The following is a 19,760-nucleotide window of genomic DNA, read 5'->3' as shown; positions in this document are numbered from 1 at the left end:
GTGTCTCTCCTGCTGAAGCATATCAAAATATCTACCAAAATAACCAGTGTAAGAACTTACATTTAGGTTTAGAAATCCTCAGTTTTACACAATTGAAAATGTGTTACGTATACTGACACACACATGCTGAGCAATGACGAGTCTGCAAATAAAGTCTGAAAATGTTAAAGCAGAACAAGTTTCGCAAAGTCAATGCAGGTTAAAGGAAACACATCACATCTGGTTCTTTTTTTATTAATATCTTACAAAACAGCAGCCTACAGGGGAGGATTGACCGTCAGTGTGTGAAGATAAGAGCTGATGACTCCCAGGTAAAATGATACAAACAGCAGCCAATCAAAGCCTTGAACTGAGCCTTGAACTCTCTCTCTCTCTTCAGCGTTCCACGTTCCTGTGCTGTGCTGTCAGTTTCCATAATCTTTTTATAGAGTGGAGACACTAGTGAAATAAATCTGAGAACAAACAATCCAAGCTCCTACTACACAGTAATTATTGCTTGGGCCTGTACTACTTGCAAAATGGAAACAAACAGAAAATCAAACACAAATAGTAGCTTTTGCACACTTTATAAATGCTGGATGATTTTAAAGATGCATTATTTAAAAAAACACTGAACACATTGTACAGTACTGTCACACTAAACAAATCCTCACAAAAAGTAAAAAATATACAAATCAAATGCATACAGACAAAAAACATACATTGAAACTTAACTTTCTGTATAATATGATGGCAAAGCATGGGACAAACTGTAAAAGCCACATGTGCTGCTTCTGTGTGCTGCTCTTCATTTACACTGTGTTGGTTAAACATGAAGAAACAGCAGAGCAATAACTCATCCCGCACTGAAGCGAAATGAGATCTGTTTACGCTGTCAGCTGTGGTGTGAGCTTGGTGTCGTTTCAGTGAGTGTGAAGCACTGAACCATAATGAACTGAAGAAGTGATGATGACGGAGCTACAGCTTGGCTTGGAACAAGATCTTCATCTCAGCAGAGAGGATGACCGACAGACAGATTCACTGACAGAGCGATATTCTCTGTCCTCTATGGCTCTCTTTTATACTTCTCTCTCCTCAGAGGTCAGCTCAGCAGATGGACGCCAGGAGGAAAACAGCTTAGCAAGAAAAACATTTTTAATCAAGTATGTGCTGTACACAAACAGGAAGAGGACGAGCTGTTTATTTAGTAGGTTTGCACTTTTAGGTACTGTTGGCTGCATCATGACTCTACGGCATCAGTGTTTGCTGATGTGTGGACCAATCAGTGAGCTCCTTGATGTAGTTTGGGCCAAACAGATCACTGTAGTTATCTGTATGGAGGGAGTACAGGCTATCATCACCAGGACCTGAGGAGCACAAAACACCATGAAAACACGGAGAGACAAAAACACTCAAGTATGTGATTATTAACACACACGCACATGAAAATGGAAAAACACCCTTCAGCTACTCAGTCATTAAGGACTTTGTTTTGGCCAAATATTCATTACTTTTAGTCCCAAACAATTAGATATGCTTTAATCTGCAGAGGATCTTTCTGCTTTTACCTGCCGCCAGACAATAAATCTGAGTCACTTAACGACAAATTCTAGGACTAAAAATACGAAAAACATCTCAACAGTCCTCATACACACGATCACATAAACATATATGGTGTCCTACAGTGCCAGTGGTCCCACAGTGTGTGTGTTCTCCATCCTCTTTGCTCCCCAGTCTGGTTCCACAGGTCAGCATTGCTTAAGTGGTCCATCAGCTACAAGAACACAAAACACATTCTGACATCTAGAGAGCCACTTTGTTTATTTTCCATCATACTTTCAATTTGAGCAGAGAATATGTCTAAAACACTTCAGCTGTACTTCATTTGTTATGAAATTTGGGGGGGAGATCTATCCAATGTCACTGTTGGTTGAAGTGCATCCAGAAAGACTGTCAGACTGTCACACACAATGTCCAGTCAGAAAACCAGGATTCATCACATTTAACACAAAGTTGTGATACCTTAAAGACAGCCTCGTTTTGTTCCTGGTCCTCTGGTTTGGCTTCCCACATCCCTGCACAAAGACACCAACTATCATCCTCACCAGTTTTAATCATTATCAACATCCTGAACGACAATAAACTGCTTCCTCTCACCATGTGTTTGAGTGCTGTGTAATGCGTCTTCTGCAGGTGTTTCCACCTTTGGCAGTATGTCTGAAATGGGTCTTGTGGTGGGTTGCCAAGTGTGCACGGTGCAGGTATCATCAGGTGTGCACCCTCCTAAACTCGCCTGTCTCTCTCGGGGCCTGCTGAACAACCGAAGCCCTGAGAGGAGAGGAAACCGGAGTCAGAATATGTTTGCCCTTTGAAGTGATAAGAACATTTTATGTTAGCGTCTGACCTCTCCTGCGTCTGTGTGTTTGTGTGCTGGGCAGCATCCTGTAGACTCTGTAGGCATTGCTGCCTCGTTTCCTGCTGTGCTCCCGCAGCTCACAGATGTCAGGCAGAGAATTCAAGGCACACCGGAAATTTGCCTTCCACGTCTTGGGATCCGGCTTGTCTTTGCCGGGCTGGTATCGTCCTGAAGTGAAGAAGCATAGAGACAAACATGGTGTTTATATGTGTGTGCAGTTTTTTTAATGCTGAAATACTACCTGACCTCACATTTGTTCTGTGGTAGTTTCACTATTTTGATAATTGATTCATCATTTTGAGTCATTTTAAAGAAACAATGCCAAGTTTCTCCCTAATCCAGCTTCTTAAATGTGAGTATTTTCTGATTTCGTCTATGATTAAGTCAGCTATGATAGTAAACTGAACTGTGGGTTGTGGACTATAATCTGGGACAAAAGAAGACCTTTGTAGGTTGCATCTTGGGCTTTGGGAAACAATGATCAAGATTTCTCAACATTTTCTGACATTTTAAAGACCAAACGACTAATCTATTAACCACAATTAGCACATTTAGTGTTTGTGCAGTTGCCCACTCTGTCTGATCTGTAATCTAACCAAACCTGGAAAAGCAAAAGAGTTCAAACTAGAAATGAGCGCGATTGCAGTATGATTTGGATAATAGCCAGCCTCATTCATAAAATCACTGGAGCTTAAAAAAATCCACTGTGGATCATTTACAGCAGACAAGTCACACATCATCTAAATGTTTCAGTCATGTATTTTTTGAATGGCTCAGTTATGTATAACATGTACTGTATGTTATGTTATTATTATTTATGTATCTTTTTGTTCAATGAAATCTCTTGAATGTTTAGAAATGTGCTGATTCTACAGCTCAGCTAAGATGTGTTCTCTGGGACTAGTGAAGAGAAGTCTTGTTGTACTTTGACAGCAACACGATCGCCCTGCACTTTGACAGCAACTGAAGCTTTCCCATGATGTGATGCAGCTGTTCTACAATCACAAAGCATGACATTCCCAAGACTGGAGGGTGATGGGTTTCAAGATGCAGTGCATGCAGAAATTTGACTACAGTTCCAAAAACATCAGGTTATAAGGTTATTAACTCAGAGAAATGTACACATTTATTGTATTAAATTCTGTAATTACACTCAATTGTAAACGTTTAATATTTTGTGGATTTTATGCAAAAGAAATCCATGCGTGAAAAGCTTAAAAAGAGCTGTGCGCACACACTAAAATCCGACTAGGGTAGATTTATTTTATGTATTTTCCTACATGTATTCCTTTGAGTTTCATTTGGCATTGTAGTAAGTTTCATAGATTGGATTGAGATTCCTAAATCTTTACAGAAAACAGTTTCAAGAAACTACCAATTTCAAGATGATTTACACATAAAATTGCTGCACAGTGGTGTTATTTAAGGTTTCGTAGAATTTCTCATCACTCAGCTAGAAACCGGGGCTTTGGTGAGTTTCTGGTCAATGGGACCAGGAAGTGCCCATTGAGATAAAAAATCTCTTTAACAATAGAGACGTGGCCCAGGTGTACAAAATCACAACATATACAGCATGATATCCAAAAATTCACAGTAAAACAGAAGCACAGCTAAGTGGCCTCTCAAGAAGAACAGCTACATGCCTCCATTGTCACCATCATCACCACATTTTTGATGATGCCTTTAAACTCATTAGTGGATTAAACGGTTTCCATCATGGCAGGAATGTGGTAGATCTCGAAAGACATGGACTGTACAAAGCAGGGCTGCTTTTCACTGGAAAAAGGAAACGGCCGTGCATTAAAATCTCATAGGAAGGTTGAAATCATTTCTAATTGCTATCTTGTCCCAAATGCTGTACAATTGCAGTACAGGCCAAATGTGTGCTATTTTCCTTCTATATCATGCTGTGCTGAGGTTTATTCTTTTGACTTAAGACCATTTTTCACTTTAATGAAGTTAATGAAGCAAATTTTAAAAAAATAAAAGAATTCTTATGTTTGACATAGAGATGACAAGTGACTTTGCTATAAGGCAGAGCTCTTATACATTTAACTCTTTTTAATTAATTTGTCTTTTCATTTATCTGGCTTAGAATAATGTTGAGATTATATGGTATCCTGTTATCCTGTTAAAAGAATTCTGTCAAATGAATGATTCCACACAAATTTCATACTAAAAAAACTGTTTCTGTTCATACACGTGAACGTGTCACAGTGCAGTCCGACATGAAGTAGTATTGATAAATACATTTGGTGTAAATACATATATATGTGTGTGTGTGTGTGTGTGTGTGTGTGTGTGTGTGTGTGTGTGTGTGTGTGTGTGTGTGTGTGTGTGTGTGTGTGTGTGTGTGTGTGTGGCTCCTACCAGTGTGCATGGCCCAACTCCTAAAGAGTGTAGCATCTCGGTCAATACTCCAGCCATGACGAGCTGCGTGTTTCCACGGGATTTGGAAAATTCTTGCTGACTGTAAAATAAAATACAAGAGAAAAGGTTTCAATGTTGAGTGTTTTGTGATTCTTCTTCTTTTTTTTTTGTGTTCCTGCTGTGCCAGCAATTTGGTCTACCACCAAAACTTTTTGCAACCAGCCATGTGTGCATGTGTATTTGTGTGTGTAGAGATGCAGGTGAGGTGGAAGGGAGTGTACCTGGTCCAGCCAGCTGACTCCTGGATACTTCCCAGAATGAATCTGCTCCTCCAGCCACGGCCTCAGCCTCAGCCGGCCTGGTTGTTGCATGCTGCAGTCTGAGCCTCAGGTATCCAGAAAGGTGATCTTTATGGTTGTGTCACAGCGTACACAAGAGTTTTAGCAATAACAGAACATTTCTCAGGAGCTCAGATTAAATCAAAGGTTACTCTGGGACACCCTTCCTCCTCTGCGGCACTCTTCCAATCAAGTACTTCACAGTTATGACAATCCTTTTCCTCCTCCAATAACCTTCCCCACTGTTTAAGTGGCTCCTCAAATTACAGGAAATAGCCAAACTGTACTGTGTGTTGTTGTGTGGACTGTGATGGAGTGAGGAGTGAAAATCCTTGTACAGATTTCCGTGCTTTTCTTGCAATTCTACATGCTGAGTGTGGACAAAATTGCAGATCCTTCAAATATACAGTTCACTGTGTTTATATAAATTGTATATTAGAGTGTTTTTGGTTCCAAAATACTTAGATTATCATGTGGATTATTTAATGCGGAGGCAATAAAACAGTGAATTATTTTAAGACCACCAGGTGGAAGCAGAGTTAATATCTATCAGATGAGCCACCTCATATGTTGCAATTGTGACTTTAAGTTTATACAAAAAACTAAAAAATAAATTGTGACTTCAATCAAGCAAGAGCAGCATTTTAGTTGTTTAGTTGTTACATTGTTAGATTAACACTGGTAATGTACAATGCATAACTAACTACATGTTACGACTTGTCAGCACTACAGGCATTATATAATACTGTTGTCAGTTAAACATTTCACCTTTATTCATTCTCATGTAAAAACTACACATGTATTATTTATATGTGTACATTTGTCAACATGTCAAATGTGTCAAAATGATACATTTCTTACCATTTTATATTAATATGACTCTAGATTTAATTGTTATATTTATCATGACTTAAATAATTATAAATTAAAGTATATATTTATTATATTAATATAGAAATTATATTACCACAACATTATTATACAGTATAATGTAACATTAATATAGTTTATTATATGAGTATGAGTATTTTAATTCTACATTTTACAATACATGATATAATAAATACGTTATAATTGTATTCTATTTAAAAAATAAAGTTAATGGCATGTGTTGAATTGATCTTTTTAATCAGGAAATATGTCAAATTAGGAGACAAGAAATGTTTGGCTTTTTCCCCCGTGTATCTCTCACAAGCTACCTCCACTGAGGCTCTACAGTGTGTATGTGACTTAAAGGGTCAGTTCATCCATCACAATAAAGCAAACCATAGATAGTATCTTATATCTAATCATGCCGATAACTTTTTTACAGTATCTGCAGATAGATATCTCAGTATTAGAAACCATTCTCTTTCCAGCAAACACAACTCACTCCAGTTTTCTCAGTGTAAATATCTTTTATTGGAACCATAGAAGTATTCATTAACAGTAACATTTTCATTGACTTATTCCCTTAAACTTGACATTCATATGGTAAAAAGTAAAAAGGTCCTCTGAGTAACACGTACAAGCTGGGAAAAACTGCTGTGTGCAGCTGACGTGTTTCTGTGGAAATGTCTCAGCAGTTCCAGAGAACAGAAATGAGGAAGTCATTTCCCAACCCTGAACAGCGTCGGCTCCGCCTTAATGCTTATTGTTGTGGTTTGTTTCAGACACTACATTCAGTCAATTCATGGCTGAATAGTGTACCACAAACTGTTCTATAGTTCACTTAGATATATCACTGAAGTCTTACCGTGGTCTTCACAGCCTTTATACAGTAAAACATTTAAGGAATACATTTCCATGAGCTACATTCATTTAGATATGAAAAACAAATGACATTTGAATATCACACATGAGACACATGAGCTAACTGCAGCTGTGTTCTATAAGTTTGTGGCAAGTAAGCATTCAAAGCATAAGTAAAACTAGTGCGTTCAATCAGTTTCATATATATATAAATAGATATGTATGTATCTATGTATATATAGATACATACATATCGACAATCATCTAAGAACTTTACACATTTTCATTTTTAAAGATGCAAAGTGCAAAATGTGCTCACTTTGGTTCAACAAAACTAAACATAAATAATTTGTACCACAGATGTTACAGTTAATGCCCAAAAGTTAATTAAGTTGCTGTGTTGGGGTTTTCCATCATATCACGTGATCTTCATCAGCAGGCACCCAAGTGTCACAGAAATGTAGAATATGGAAAGGAGTTATTAAAGTGGAGTTAAGTTATTAAAAATGTTTGTACATTCCCATGACAACTGGTCAAACTCCATCTGCTGATGAAGGTCATGTGACATGATCAAAAAGATACAGAAAAACTGCTGAATGGCCCCTGAGGTGAGACTGTGTTCCTGCTCTTTCCAAGTTCAAGAATAAACTCAGAAATCATCATGTTAATGATGTGAATGCTTATCATATCATCATCTTCTCCCTCATCTTTTAAAATGTATCAACCATAATAATAGTGAAAAGAGGCGGATATTTCAGAAATAATACACACACACAAAAATAAAACAAATAAAATCAGCTCTACACACTTTGATAGCCACTGTCTGTGATTATCGGCACAGACTGGCCAGCAGAGATCACAGTGAGAAAAGGATTTTGGAGCTCAGAGAAACACCGACCACCCTGCACACCATTAGTGAAATCCGGAAACACTGGGCTTAAGAAGCTTTGCAGGATGTTTGTGGATGCTTTCTCTGGATATCTGTCAAAATCTTCCTCTTCCTCCCCACTTCTCTGCTCTGAAATCAAAACATCAGGTGGCTTCACAAGACTTTGAAATGCCTGGTAGTTGTCATCCACTGGAAGAAAGTTGCAGGAGTTTGGGGGCACACAGTTGTAGCAGGGATTTTCATCACATACAGTGACCTCTTCACTTTGGCCATCGGGCTTTGTCGCAACCACACACTCGTCAAAGTTCTCAACTCTGGACAAGAGATCACAAGACGCGGTTGTGTTGGTGCTGCTAGAGATGGAAGACAAACTGGAGTCTTCTGCATAGGAAAATCTCCCAGAGTCGGCATTGCCCTGATACGACATGTCTGTTTGTATAAGAGATGAAGCCACTGGTGGAAAAATGATATCTTGTACAGGAACTAAACAAGCTGGTGCTTGCTTGTCAAGACAGGTCATCATGTCACCCTCGCTGGGATGGTATGCTGAGTCACAGAGCATCTCAGCCTGTGTTTGATTCTCAGAGCTGTCTGTCACTGTCTGACAGGCGGGAATGAGGATGGAATAGGTTTTATTGTCAAATCCAGATGACCCAGAACTCGAGTCATAAGCTTTAACACTACAATTATTGTAGGGAGTGGAGAATGAACCACTGCCTTTGGTTGATTCTGTAAGCAGATTGGAGGTGACAGGTGATATCGGGCTGATATTGGGAAAGGCTTTACCGAGGGCATCCTGAACACAAGCTATAATGTCAGCAGGTTCTGTGTGAGCATAACTGAGCGCAGAGGAGCCGGTACTGATCCCACTGCTTTGATGAAGGCTGTTGCTGCAGATGTCTGTCAGTGACCCCTTTGACCTGAATACAGAGAAATGGGTTACTCAAAGTGGAAATACAATCATGTAGAGACAAATCCTTGAAGAAATGTGTTGTGTTGTTGTTGTGGTCTTGTAGTAGCTAACCATGGTTTGCTGTCAACTGGAATGAAAGGCTCAACACAGATAGAGGAGATGATGGGTGGTTTGGGCTTCAACATCTGCAACAAGGAGGACAGAAATGATCTGTTATATGTTACTTTACAAAATATTTAGCATGAATTATTCAGTTCTAAAAATGTATGGAGAGGTTTAAAGGATAGGTTAACAATTGTTCCAAGTCTGTCTTAAAACAACAGTCCATATGAACAGTGAAAGGTTTTCCTCACTGCAATCGTTCCTCCTGTTCATACTGACTATTAAAAGATCTCATCCAAATGTGCTTTCAATGTAAGTTATGGAGGACAAAATCCATTTTCTCCACACAGTCATTTTGTACAAAAATGCAATTAAAAGTTTATATGAAGCTTATATGAGGCTTCAGCATGCTGAGTTTGTCATATCAAGTAGATATCTGCCACATTTACAGTCTTTTTAGCATCAAACCTCTTTGTGTTTCCTCAGACAGTGTTTCCCTGATGAACTGTGGTGGAAGTATAGTAACAAAAAGAGGGACTTTGGCACTAAAAAGACTGTAACATTGAAAGATACTTGATTTGATACATTTGCACTAACAACATAAGGAGGACTGTGGATTTTGTTCCCCATCACTGACACTGTGAGTGCATGAGGGGATCTTCTAATAGTGAACAGGAGAAATTATTATGGCAAGAAAAACCTATTTCAATGTCCATTTGGGTACCCGGCTATTGTTTTAAAACATTCTTGAAAAATTGTGAACCCTTTGTTTAAAGATCATTTGAAAAGGGGTTCAATGAATAGAGCACAACATTTAAAGCGACAAGTTTTTTACATTTCTCACTCACCTCCTGCTCGCTTGAATGCATAAGAAGAACTTTGGGATTTTGAGTATCAGAAACTGAGTCCCACAACTTAGCTTTAAACCTAAAATCAAATACACATATAAATCATAAAGATGAAAAACAAGACATGTAAACACAACACACCAGTAACAGTATTTCAGGGGAATGCTTTTCTTTTAACAAACAAGAAACCAAGCAAAGATAATATCTATTTTTTGACTTACTTTACATAACAGAAGTATATCGCACCGCTGAGGATGGCTGCAAAAATACTGAGGAATATGATGAGAGCCCATAACAGGATGTTGCGGGAGATAGCTGTGAAGTAACATGTATGAAATACATTTTAAAATAAGTTCTTCTTTTGTGCGATTAACATACAATAGAGAGAAGTGAATGGTGTTTTGTTTAAACGTGTTACCTGTTGTATCAGCAGCTGTTTGCATTGTAATGTCTTTAAAAAGTGAGATGAAAGATTTTCTTTAATTCAAATAAAAATGCATCTTTACAGAAGTTCAATATGTGAATAATATGTACCGGTGATGTTCACATACTACACAGATGAATTAGATGCAATTAAGGGTCAGCCCGCTACATTTCAATATCATGCTAAACAAGGAAAGCTAGAATACGCCAAAAAAGATTACCAAGCTAACATTGGCAAACAAAAGACATCAGCATATGTAACAGTCTGTAAACTGTGTGAACATACATGTAAGTGACTCAGGCATTAGACAGTGTAAGGCAATGTTAATACCACAGCAGGCAACAAATATAGCTAACAGATGTCTGAAAATAGAATTTACAGTATCCTATAGAAAAATACAAAAAAAAACCTTTTCAGGGGTCAATACATGATTAACCCCTAATTAACAACAACTTTTAAACCTGCACAGGTGGAACTGGGTGCTCCCCGGGACCCCAATAATAAAAAGCCCAAATTAAAACAGAAACAGACAACAATCATATGAAGTCATTACATGAACATATTGATCGGCAAAGTCATTAAAATTGGAATGACAGAATAATTAGGAGTCCTCTAGGGACCCCAGTTTAAGGATTAAGGATTCAATTCTGTCTTTTATATGTTTGTGAAGAACAGTAGTGTGATGGACAGTATGTTGAGCATGACTACAATGAAGGAATATAAATATACAGTGTAGTATTTTAAAAGTGACAAAAAGACTGTAAAGAAAACACTCACGAGTTGTGAATTCATACTCTTCACTGCTGTCACTGTACAGGTCACTTATGTTCGATTTGCTTCTCACTCTGACCACGTATGTCGTTATTGGTTCCAAGTCTTTACCGGATATTTCAAAGGTATTCTGTCCATTAACTTCGTATGGTTTGACAAGGACAAGTGTCTGATATGGACAAAAACAAAATAAAAAGAGAATTCTACAATCATGGTTTGTTTAACTTCCTAATCATAGTTTAATAATAATAGAAATTAAAAATTAAAAATAGTCAAAATGTCCATTATGACTTTGCTACCAAGCAGTTTGGTGCAAATAACTTTTTAAAACCCTCCCCACACTCAGTGCATCAATATCGATGCATCTTTTTCATGAATTCACATTTGTACAGCACAAATATTTTATCTGCTTGTTTTTTAAGTGTTCAACGAGCAGACTGAAAGACATAAAGATCTGAAGAGTATTACGCTTTTCCTACCTTGTTTGTGTCTCCTTTTTTGTGGTAAGTCACTTCAGCCCACAAGCTGTCTTTGGTACTTTTCCTTTGAACGTTTGACCTCCAAATAACTATGAAGTTCCCGTTGGATTCATCCACCTGGATGATTGTTGGTTTGTTGGGCCTTCCTGTAGAAAATAGATGAGAAAAGTTCATCCAGTGTGTTCATGGCAGCTGTAGATTCATGGACTTCAATAGTAACTCAATGCAGCATATGAGAAATATAACTTAAATTACGTTTGCTTCTGTCAGTTCACCGTTTACAAATGACTCCTATAATAAAATGTGTGGGTTGGACAGGTTTTTTTGTTTTAAAAAACAAGTCAGCTCACCGGTGAATGAGACGTCGATGTTTTTGCACCCCAAACTTTGGTCCCCTTTCTGAACTCTTGCTGTGTGAGTCTCCCCGTGTACAAGATACAAACCGACAGAGCAACAACACCGTCTAGCACACTGCTCCACAGTGCAATTCACCCTGCTGAATACAAGATCATGAACATGCTTTGACTACAGGCTACTTATATTTCTGACTTCTCAGGCTACTTGTTTGAAATAAGTATCTAATACTGAAAAATCCACTGAATCGACAGAGATATTGATCTAATTGTAATTGATTGATCTGATCTAGAAAAAAGAGAAATCAACTCACCCATAGCCCTCGTTGCTCTGGATAGACAGTTTGTATTCAGAGCAGTTTTGTGCATCGAAGTGGCAATACATCGTATCCTCGAAGTTGTTGTTACAATCCAGATGTAGGCCTGTTGTACAATTAAGCCCTGCATGAAACAGACGTGACGCGACAAGATTGATCATAAGAACGACCTATTGCCTAAAAATACGATTTAAAACAGTCCACGTCTATATTATACGTACCAGAGAGAGCCACAGTGGCGATGTTTCCTAGTAGAAACAGGATAACAGACATCCTATCGCGAAGTCGCCTGAAAACAAACAAAAAAGCACACATTTTCTTCTTTTTAATCCAGAAGAATGGATCATATAAGTGACACTACTAATTAAATAACATGATCACCTGTTAAACTCCATGCTGAAACGATTTATTTATTTTATTTCCTTCGAAAACAGCACTCCAGTTCAGGAGCAACACTTATTGTGGCAGCAGGCGTACAGTTTGCTGCGCAGTCTTCCTGATATGGAAAGCTGTTACTGGAAATGTTGCGCCACAGATTCAAGGGAAGTTCGTCCCACTCACACTCCCATTTCCTCAACATGAGAACTTGGTACGCACGTCAGCCGACACTAGAGTAAGGTATTGTAAATTTGCATGAGCCCTGTATCCACCATATATGAAAATGATGTTGAGTCCAAAATGTGCATAGCACCACAAACTCACAGGTCAATATATAAACTCTTCACTCACTGAGAATTAGCTTTAATTGATTATCCATTTATTTATTTCTCTTTTTTTATTTTAATATTATACTATATATTTATGGTCTTGTTCTCTTATTTAGAAACAATAATAATAATAATAATAATAATAATAATAATAATAATAAAACATGTTTTTAAAAAGATAAAAACATTATGCATGTCTCTCTGGCAAAACAAAACGAAAGTATTGTCCAGTGAAAGCAGGTACATTGTCTTTGCACTTCCTTTAGGCGAGGCTAAAATCTTTGTTAGGCCTTCATAGATTTAGTCTCAGTTACATATTCATGACATTAAACATGAATTTATCTTAACATATAATCGATGTATAAAAAATAAATGCTTGTGTCATGATACTATGTTAACAGCTGATTTCATCTGTGTAATGTGTACTGCGGGATTTCTACCATCTCATAGCTTGAAATATATATATTTTTTTTTTTAGCAATTTAGACAATTATTTACAGACAATCATTTATGAATTCTCTGAATATTACTTAAAAGCCCACAGTTCATACTCTCCCTGTAATGAAGACTGACCTGTGGTTACTGTGGCCCCAGTGTGCTTTTCTGACCATCAGGTGGAAGCAGAGCTACAGTAAAATGTGTCAGATTAACTGCTTCACATGTTGTCATGTTGCCATTACATTTTTTATATTATATTTAAAGCTAATCTATTATATTATATCAAACTATTATCATTATAATCTTTACAAACTTGTGTTCCTCCTATGAACAGTGTTCTCAGTAACAAATGCAGAAGAGGTGCATTTCACAAAAGATTTCTGTTGCAAAAGCTCCTCTGCGGACAGAGGATGTACAGTATGTGACACGTACACATTTTTCACATGACTTGTAATATGAAGGCCTGTCTGATAATGTCACTGTGCACTGTATACACTGCTGAATTAAACATCGATATACTGCATTAATCTCACCATAAAAATCTATTTGTCACAGTACATATTTAACATTTAGGAGTGCGCCTGATGTTTTTTTCATATGTGCACAAACGTCTTCAGGCTTTATTTCAGATGCACATATTGTCAGTGAAATAAAAAAAATGACAACTTTCTCGTTTTCACGTTTTTATTCAGTATCTCAACTTGAAAAGCTTTATTGGTCACTGTGTATCAGTCAGTACAAGCTGATAAAATTGACACGCACTTTTCTTTTTGTTTACAGTTCTGAATAATCTAACCCCCACCTCCCCCCCATACCGGATATCCTGTTTCAACAGTATTATGTCAAAATACAGAGCAATACTTTTTTAAAATGCAGTCTTTCACAACTTTCTACCACTGAGGCTGTAAACATATTGTGTTTGTGAGAATCAAAAGCTGAACTGTTGGCGTCACAGTACTGAGGTCAAAATCCAGTCATTTAGCATGTTAAAAGAAAATACTACTTCTGCTATTGTATCTGGCTAGGCAGGTCATTTTGCTTTAATGTGCTGAGTTTGGAAGTATCTGCCGCTGCCACAATCAAATGAACACAATTTGCCTTACTGTTTTTCAAAATACCAGTTTCTTTACAAACACAATGAAATGTAATTCCTTTGAAGTAAATGTATTAGGCTGTGCATTAGTTCCAAAGAAGATTGGTATGAGGAAGTCATTTTCAAGACCAACTTTGCATGACAGCTGAGTCATTTTTGATGTAATTTCTTACACAAGATCAGAATCAATAACTTGACTCTTCTGGTCTTTATCTGCAGGCATCCCCTGTCTCCCATCTTTTCCATTATTTTTAGTAAGCTATCTTATTTGATGCAAAATAGAGTTTAACTCTTGTATTTCTGTCTTTTTAGAGCCAAATTCCCGTTTTTTGAAAATGATGATCCTCCCACTGCACCTGAACAGGGATTTTCTTCATTGAATTTTTTTACTTAAAAGATTCTAACTGTGGCAGATATCCACTTTATTTGGATGACTGAACCCCCATATTATCTTTAGATCAATTTTAAAATACATGTATGCTCAAAACAAGGAATGGATTTGTCCCCCATCACTTACATTGTTGAGCACATTTGGAGAGGATCTTCTATTGGTCAGTATGAACAGGAGGAATGATTACAGCGAGAAAAAGCTGTTGGAGCTGTCGGCTATTGTTTTTAGACAGACCTGAAAAATGGTGAACATATCCTTTTAACTCATAGATCACTGAAGTGATTTTTATCTAATGCTATGGTCTAATGTTGGAGGCCTGAAAGGATTATAAAGTTTCATGACCCAGAACACAAATGAAGTGAATTCAGTTTCTATCATAGGATATTTTTTTATTATATAATATTTCATACAAGAACATTGGGCACTTTTCACATAAAAGATGTCAAAACATTGAACACAGTTACAAAATTAACCATTCATAAGGTGCAAAGCAGAGTACTGAGTATTGAGTATTGAATACATAAACAGCCATGAAAACAGTCATGTGATGATTGGTCAGCAGAGATGAAAGAGAGACACTGACCACCCTGGACTGGTGCTTGCTTGTCAGAAAACCTCCCAGAATTCACACTGCACTGATATGACATGTCTGTTGGCATCAGAGATACAAACTACTGGAGGTAAAATGATATCTCATTGTACAGGATCCTCACAAGATGGTGCTTGCTTGTCAAGAAAGGTCATCCCATCACCCTCACTGGGATGGTGTGCAGAGTCACAGAGCATCTCAGCCTGCGTTCGATTCTCAGAACTATTCATTATCTCGCAGCTGGGAGTGCCTATCAGATAGGTCATGTTGTCAAAGTTAGTGAATTCAGGAGAATTTTTCAAGTCATCAGCTGTAGTACAAGGATTGAAGGAAGCAGAGAGCAAACCACTGTCTTTGTTTGATTCCATTGATGATTTTGGACCAACATGGGCGAAGGCTATACTGAGGGCTTCCTGAACGCCAGCCTTGATGTTAGCAGGTTCTATGTTTGCAGAAGATGAGCTGATACTCATCTCAATGCTGCTTTCTGTCAGTGACCCCTTTAACCTGAAGACAGAGAATCAAAAATGTTTAAATCACGACTCTTTCTGGACATGTTTTGAGTTGATGATGCACCAGGGCAACCGTACTAACCATGGTTTACTGTTATTTACAACAGCAGTGTCAATGGAGACAGAGGAGAGGTTGGTTTGTATTGGCTTTAAGAACTGAAACAACAAGTACATACTGGATTAAAATCTTCAGATATGAAACATTTTAGTTAAATGGACCGGTTTAAAAATACTGCATTAAGTGGTAAACATCGTTGGGAAAATGGACACCCTTGGATTTAAATTGACATCTTCATGTTTGAAGGATTTGCTGAATGTTAATGTTAACGTGGAGAGCCTAAAGAAATTAAAAAGACATGCAACATGTGTGTTTTTCATGTAGCAACATGTTAACTTTTTCTTTGCTCAACTTCACAAGGTGTCTTACCATTTGCTCACCTGGACGCATTTCTAAAAGTTCTGGATTTGGACATTTGGCAACGGTATCCCACCACTTAGCTTTTAATCTAAAACCAAATGCACAATAAATCAGCAAAAATGGCAAACAGACAGGACATATATAAACATTACAAAACAGAGCTTTATAGTACTGTACTAAGATGGAAACAAGTAGCAGACAAAATTACTCACTTTTGAAAACAGCCCATTACAACACTGGTGATGATAACTGCAACAAAAGTAAGGCTGACGAAGACAGACAAGAGCAGCATATGTGGAGGCGCAGCTGTGGTGTGTGTAGATTTAAATATTGAACCAGAATTGAGTTATTATAACAGCATCCACAATGTTACTTTTTAGCTTCTGTAAACAGCGATACTGAAAACGGATTTCTGTTTTTTTTATATGCATCTAAAAGCCTGAAGATGTTTCAAATTTTTAAGTATTAATGGACAAAGGCTGAAGTATAAATACAGTTTTAAAGTGTATATTTTACGTGTCTTTTTTTATAACAACAATAGAAAAAATATACAGTTTAATGCTTAAAAATTATGAAAAGACTGTAAAGATGATACTTACAGGTTGTAAATTCCAACTCTTGGCTACTGTCACTGTACAAGCCACTCCAATTGAAATAGTTTCTCACGCTGACCACATATGTTGTACTTGGCTCCAAGTCTTGACCACGTATGTCATAGGAATTCGAGGCATTAATTATATGAGGTTCCTGGTGAGGAGAAACAAGAATTAAAGAGAGTTGTGCAATCAAAACTTTCCACAAAAAGAAGAGTGGAGGAGAATATTACTCTGATTCCACACTTCTACCTCTTTTGTGTCTCCTTTTTTACGATAAGTCACTTCAGCATGCAAAGATTCTCTGACACTTTGTTTCATGTTTGTCTCCCACGTGACTTCAAAATTTCCGTTGACTTCCTTCACTGAGATTGTTGGGGCTTTAGGTTTTACTGTAGAGAAACAGAGTCGAGAAAAAGTAAGAGTAAATGTCTCATAACCTCCATCCAGTTACTCAGAGTCTGGACCAGTCCTCACGGTTAACTCACAAACACATTTACAGGCAGTATAGAGGTTTAAAGAATGCTGTCACTGTGTTTTTGCCCTCAAAGAGACTAAAAAGTACTAAAAGATCTTATGTCAATATCCATGAAGATTGGAGCTGTCCCAAGTTGGACAGTCGGAAGTCAACTCACTGCTTTCTGAGGTGCTGATGTTTTTGGACATCATAGTTGTTCCCCCTTTCAAAACGTCTGCTGTATAGATGCTTGCAATGATAAGTCCCATGTTCACACGGCAACAACATACAGAGTCACACTGCTGGAAAATGCAACTCTTCTTCCTGTGAATAAACAACCAGCTTTGAATAACTCAAATATGTGTATTTCTGGCTTCTCAGACTGATTCAGACATTATTTCAAATGCCACATGCATGATTTTAAAAAATAATTTAAAAAGAAAGAAAGAAAGAAAGAAAGAAAGAAAGAAAGAAAGAAAGAAAGAAAGAAAGAAAGAAAGAAAGAAACATCATAAACAACATGGGCTTATAATGGATATCTATCTTTCTGGCTTTCCAAGCATGTTGATTCACTTTGCAATTTAAATTTGGCAACCACAGCTGACATGCTCACAAAGTATTCACAATATACACTGTATACTGTTGGCAGTGAGACAATAAAGAAAAGAGCCTAACTCACTCATATCCTTCATCAATAGTCAAAGTATAGACAGTGCAGTTTTGCTCTTCAAATGGTGGCTTGCATTGGCAATTAATCCAAGAGTCCAAGTCATTTGTGCAGACAAGATTCATGGTTTCATTCACAACCCCTGCATGAAACAGAAATGAGTACCCAGCATCATCATCGTCTTGATAGATTAGGATATGTATACTATTCAAATTAAATATCCATACGAACCAGAGAGATGTTCTGCAGTCGAAATGTTTCCCCAAATAAGAGGCAGGAAGAAATACATCCAAGGGTAGAGTCGCCTGAAATCAAAGTGATTCAGTATGTTTGCGTCTTTAATGCTGCGATACCACAAACAGAGAAGTTTGTCTAAGTATAAACCAGTGGCGATTTTAGACCCTAAATTATCTCTCAGCACCCCTAAAAATAAATAAATGATCATTGTATTTTTTTCTTTATTTTTGGAGCCCGTCTGTTAGAGATGGGACAAGCAATTATGATACAGGTTCAAATGGTTTCATTTTAACAGGTTTAATGTACTTTAGATAGTTCTGACAGTACTATTGTCTTTCCCTCAGGGTTCATTAACTATCTTAGAATCCTCTATGTAGAAATCTGTGATTGTTTGTTCTGAACCATTATTATTATACACTATAGTAGACCACTCTACTATGTATTAATATTTCTTGTTATAATAATAACGTTATCCAGTGAAATTAGTAATTTAGCAGGGGGGTTGAACACTTGCAAGTTATTGTATGTCAAATTATCATTAGGAGCTGAGCCCCCCTAAAGGTCTGATCCTAGAATCGCCCCTGGTATAAACAATATAAAAAATTACCTCTTCAACACCATTTTCTTCGAATACGATTCAGCCGTGCCACTTCTCATATGGATACAAACTGTCGAATGACATTTGCTGAACATATTACACCAGTCTTCCTGGGGTGTGCGAGTGCGCATGTTCCTGAAAATGTTGCGCTACTAATTCACAATAAGTACATTTGTTCTCCACAAAAAAAAACAGTATGACGCAATTCAGCCAACATCAGATTAAATAGGCTAGCAAATAGCAATCCGAATGGAAATAACCAGAATAAGTTTTGTTTGAGAACTTTTATACAAGTTCAAAATAGAAAACAGAGTTGTACACAATTATACTACAACCCTATAATATGCTCTCACTTTTTTATGTCTTTTTAATCAAGACATTTTAAAGCAGAGGACTTTTAAATGTTATGTTAGTGTGCACATGACATTCAGAGACACGTCAGCGAATTGACTATGATTACATGAGATATTGTTTAGTTAGGTTAGACAACCTTTCAAAACTTTTACTGGAGTCTTACGCAGATGTCTGTGAGCAAACAGTCCAGCTGTAATGTGATACAGCAGAGATACACTGCCACTTCTGCGCTACTTGCTCTACTTGAGTATGTCCATTCTCTGCATCTTAAATTGCAGATTTAAAGACTTGTTTTGAAAGTGACTGACCGGATGCAGCGTAACTGTGTTGTCTGGCTGCTGCATGGATGTATAAAGTGAGCTGCTGCTGTGTATGAGTACAATGGCTAACGTCAGTTACAAATCACCACGTTTATCAAAGACCTGGATCGCTCTGAGACGACTTGACAAAAACGGTTCGTCGGTTTCTATACATTTTTCGTGTTTTCAATGACTGATATATTAATCCTCAGCCAATGATGTGCTCTGTGCGAGCGTCTGTTTCTATGGCAACCGGCCTCTTTAACCCACTGAGGACTGAGATTATGCGCTCGTCTTTGTCTCAGACCATAAATTCAAAACACGTTATACACACTTTTTTCTTTACTTTCTACCACAGACAATGGTCATGTGTTGGCTGTAAAGATTATATCCATGTACCCCCAAAGGACAGCAGCAGCTGCATTTGACTGCTGAGTGTTATTAGTTGCAGAATCGCCGCCCACCTCTCAGATTTTG

The 19,760-nt window shown here is 37.5% G+C and overlaps 2 protein-coding genes across 2 annotated transcripts; both read right to left on the bottom strand.

Annotated features, from left to right (window-relative positions):
• Window positions 1-1,059: 1,059 nt before the first annotated feature.
• irf1a (interferon regulatory factor 1a) lies at window positions 1,060-5,177 on the bottom strand. Its single transcript, XM_062417628.1, has 7 exons — window positions 5,047-5,177; window positions 4,766-4,865; window positions 2,384-2,563; window positions 2,137-2,307; window positions 2,002-2,054; window positions 1,663-1,753; window positions 1,060-1,346 (listed from the first exon to the last, which is right to left on the bottom strand). The coding sequence occupies exons 1-7, from the start codon at window positions 5,134-5,136 to the stop codon at window positions 1,228-1,230; spliced, it is 804 nt and encodes a 267-aa protein (XP_062273612.1). The 5' UTR covers window positions 5,137-5,177; the 3' UTR covers window positions 1,060-1,227.
• A 1,303-nt stretch (window positions 5,178-6,480) lies between these two features.
• On the bottom strand, window positions 6,481-18,685 carry LOC133979670 (uncharacterized). Its single transcript, XM_062418241.1, has 21 exons — window positions 18,640-18,685; window positions 18,027-18,100; window positions 17,808-17,937; window positions 17,307-17,452; window positions 16,924-17,063; window positions 16,678-16,825; window positions 16,291-16,384; window positions 16,088-16,166; window positions 15,743-15,816; window positions 15,262-15,655; window positions 13,211-13,263; window positions 12,152-12,219; window positions 11,928-12,054; window positions 11,611-11,756; window positions 11,261-11,406; window positions 10,788-10,950; window positions 10,005-10,037; window positions 9,808-9,901; window positions 9,587-9,665; window positions 8,748-8,821; window positions 6,481-8,643 (listed from the first exon to the last, which is right to left on the bottom strand). The coding sequence occupies exons 1-21, from the start codon at window positions 18,651-18,653 to the stop codon at window positions 7,635-7,637; spliced, it is 3,285 nt and encodes a 1,094-aa protein (XP_062274225.1). The 5' UTR covers window positions 18,654-18,685; the 3' UTR covers window positions 6,481-7,634.
• Between the last annotated feature and the right edge of the window lie 1,075 nt (window positions 18,686-19,760).

This window comes from Scomber scombrus, chromosome 1 (genome assembly GCF_963691925.1).
Source record: "Scomber scombrus chromosome 1, fScoSco1.1, whole genome shotgun sequence".
NCBI lineage: Eukaryota > Metazoa > Chordata > Actinopteri > Scombriformes > Scombridae > Scomber > Scomber scombrus.
The sequence above is the reverse complement of the archived record's forward strand: the minus strand, read 5'-3'. Positions and strand labels throughout refer to the sequence as shown.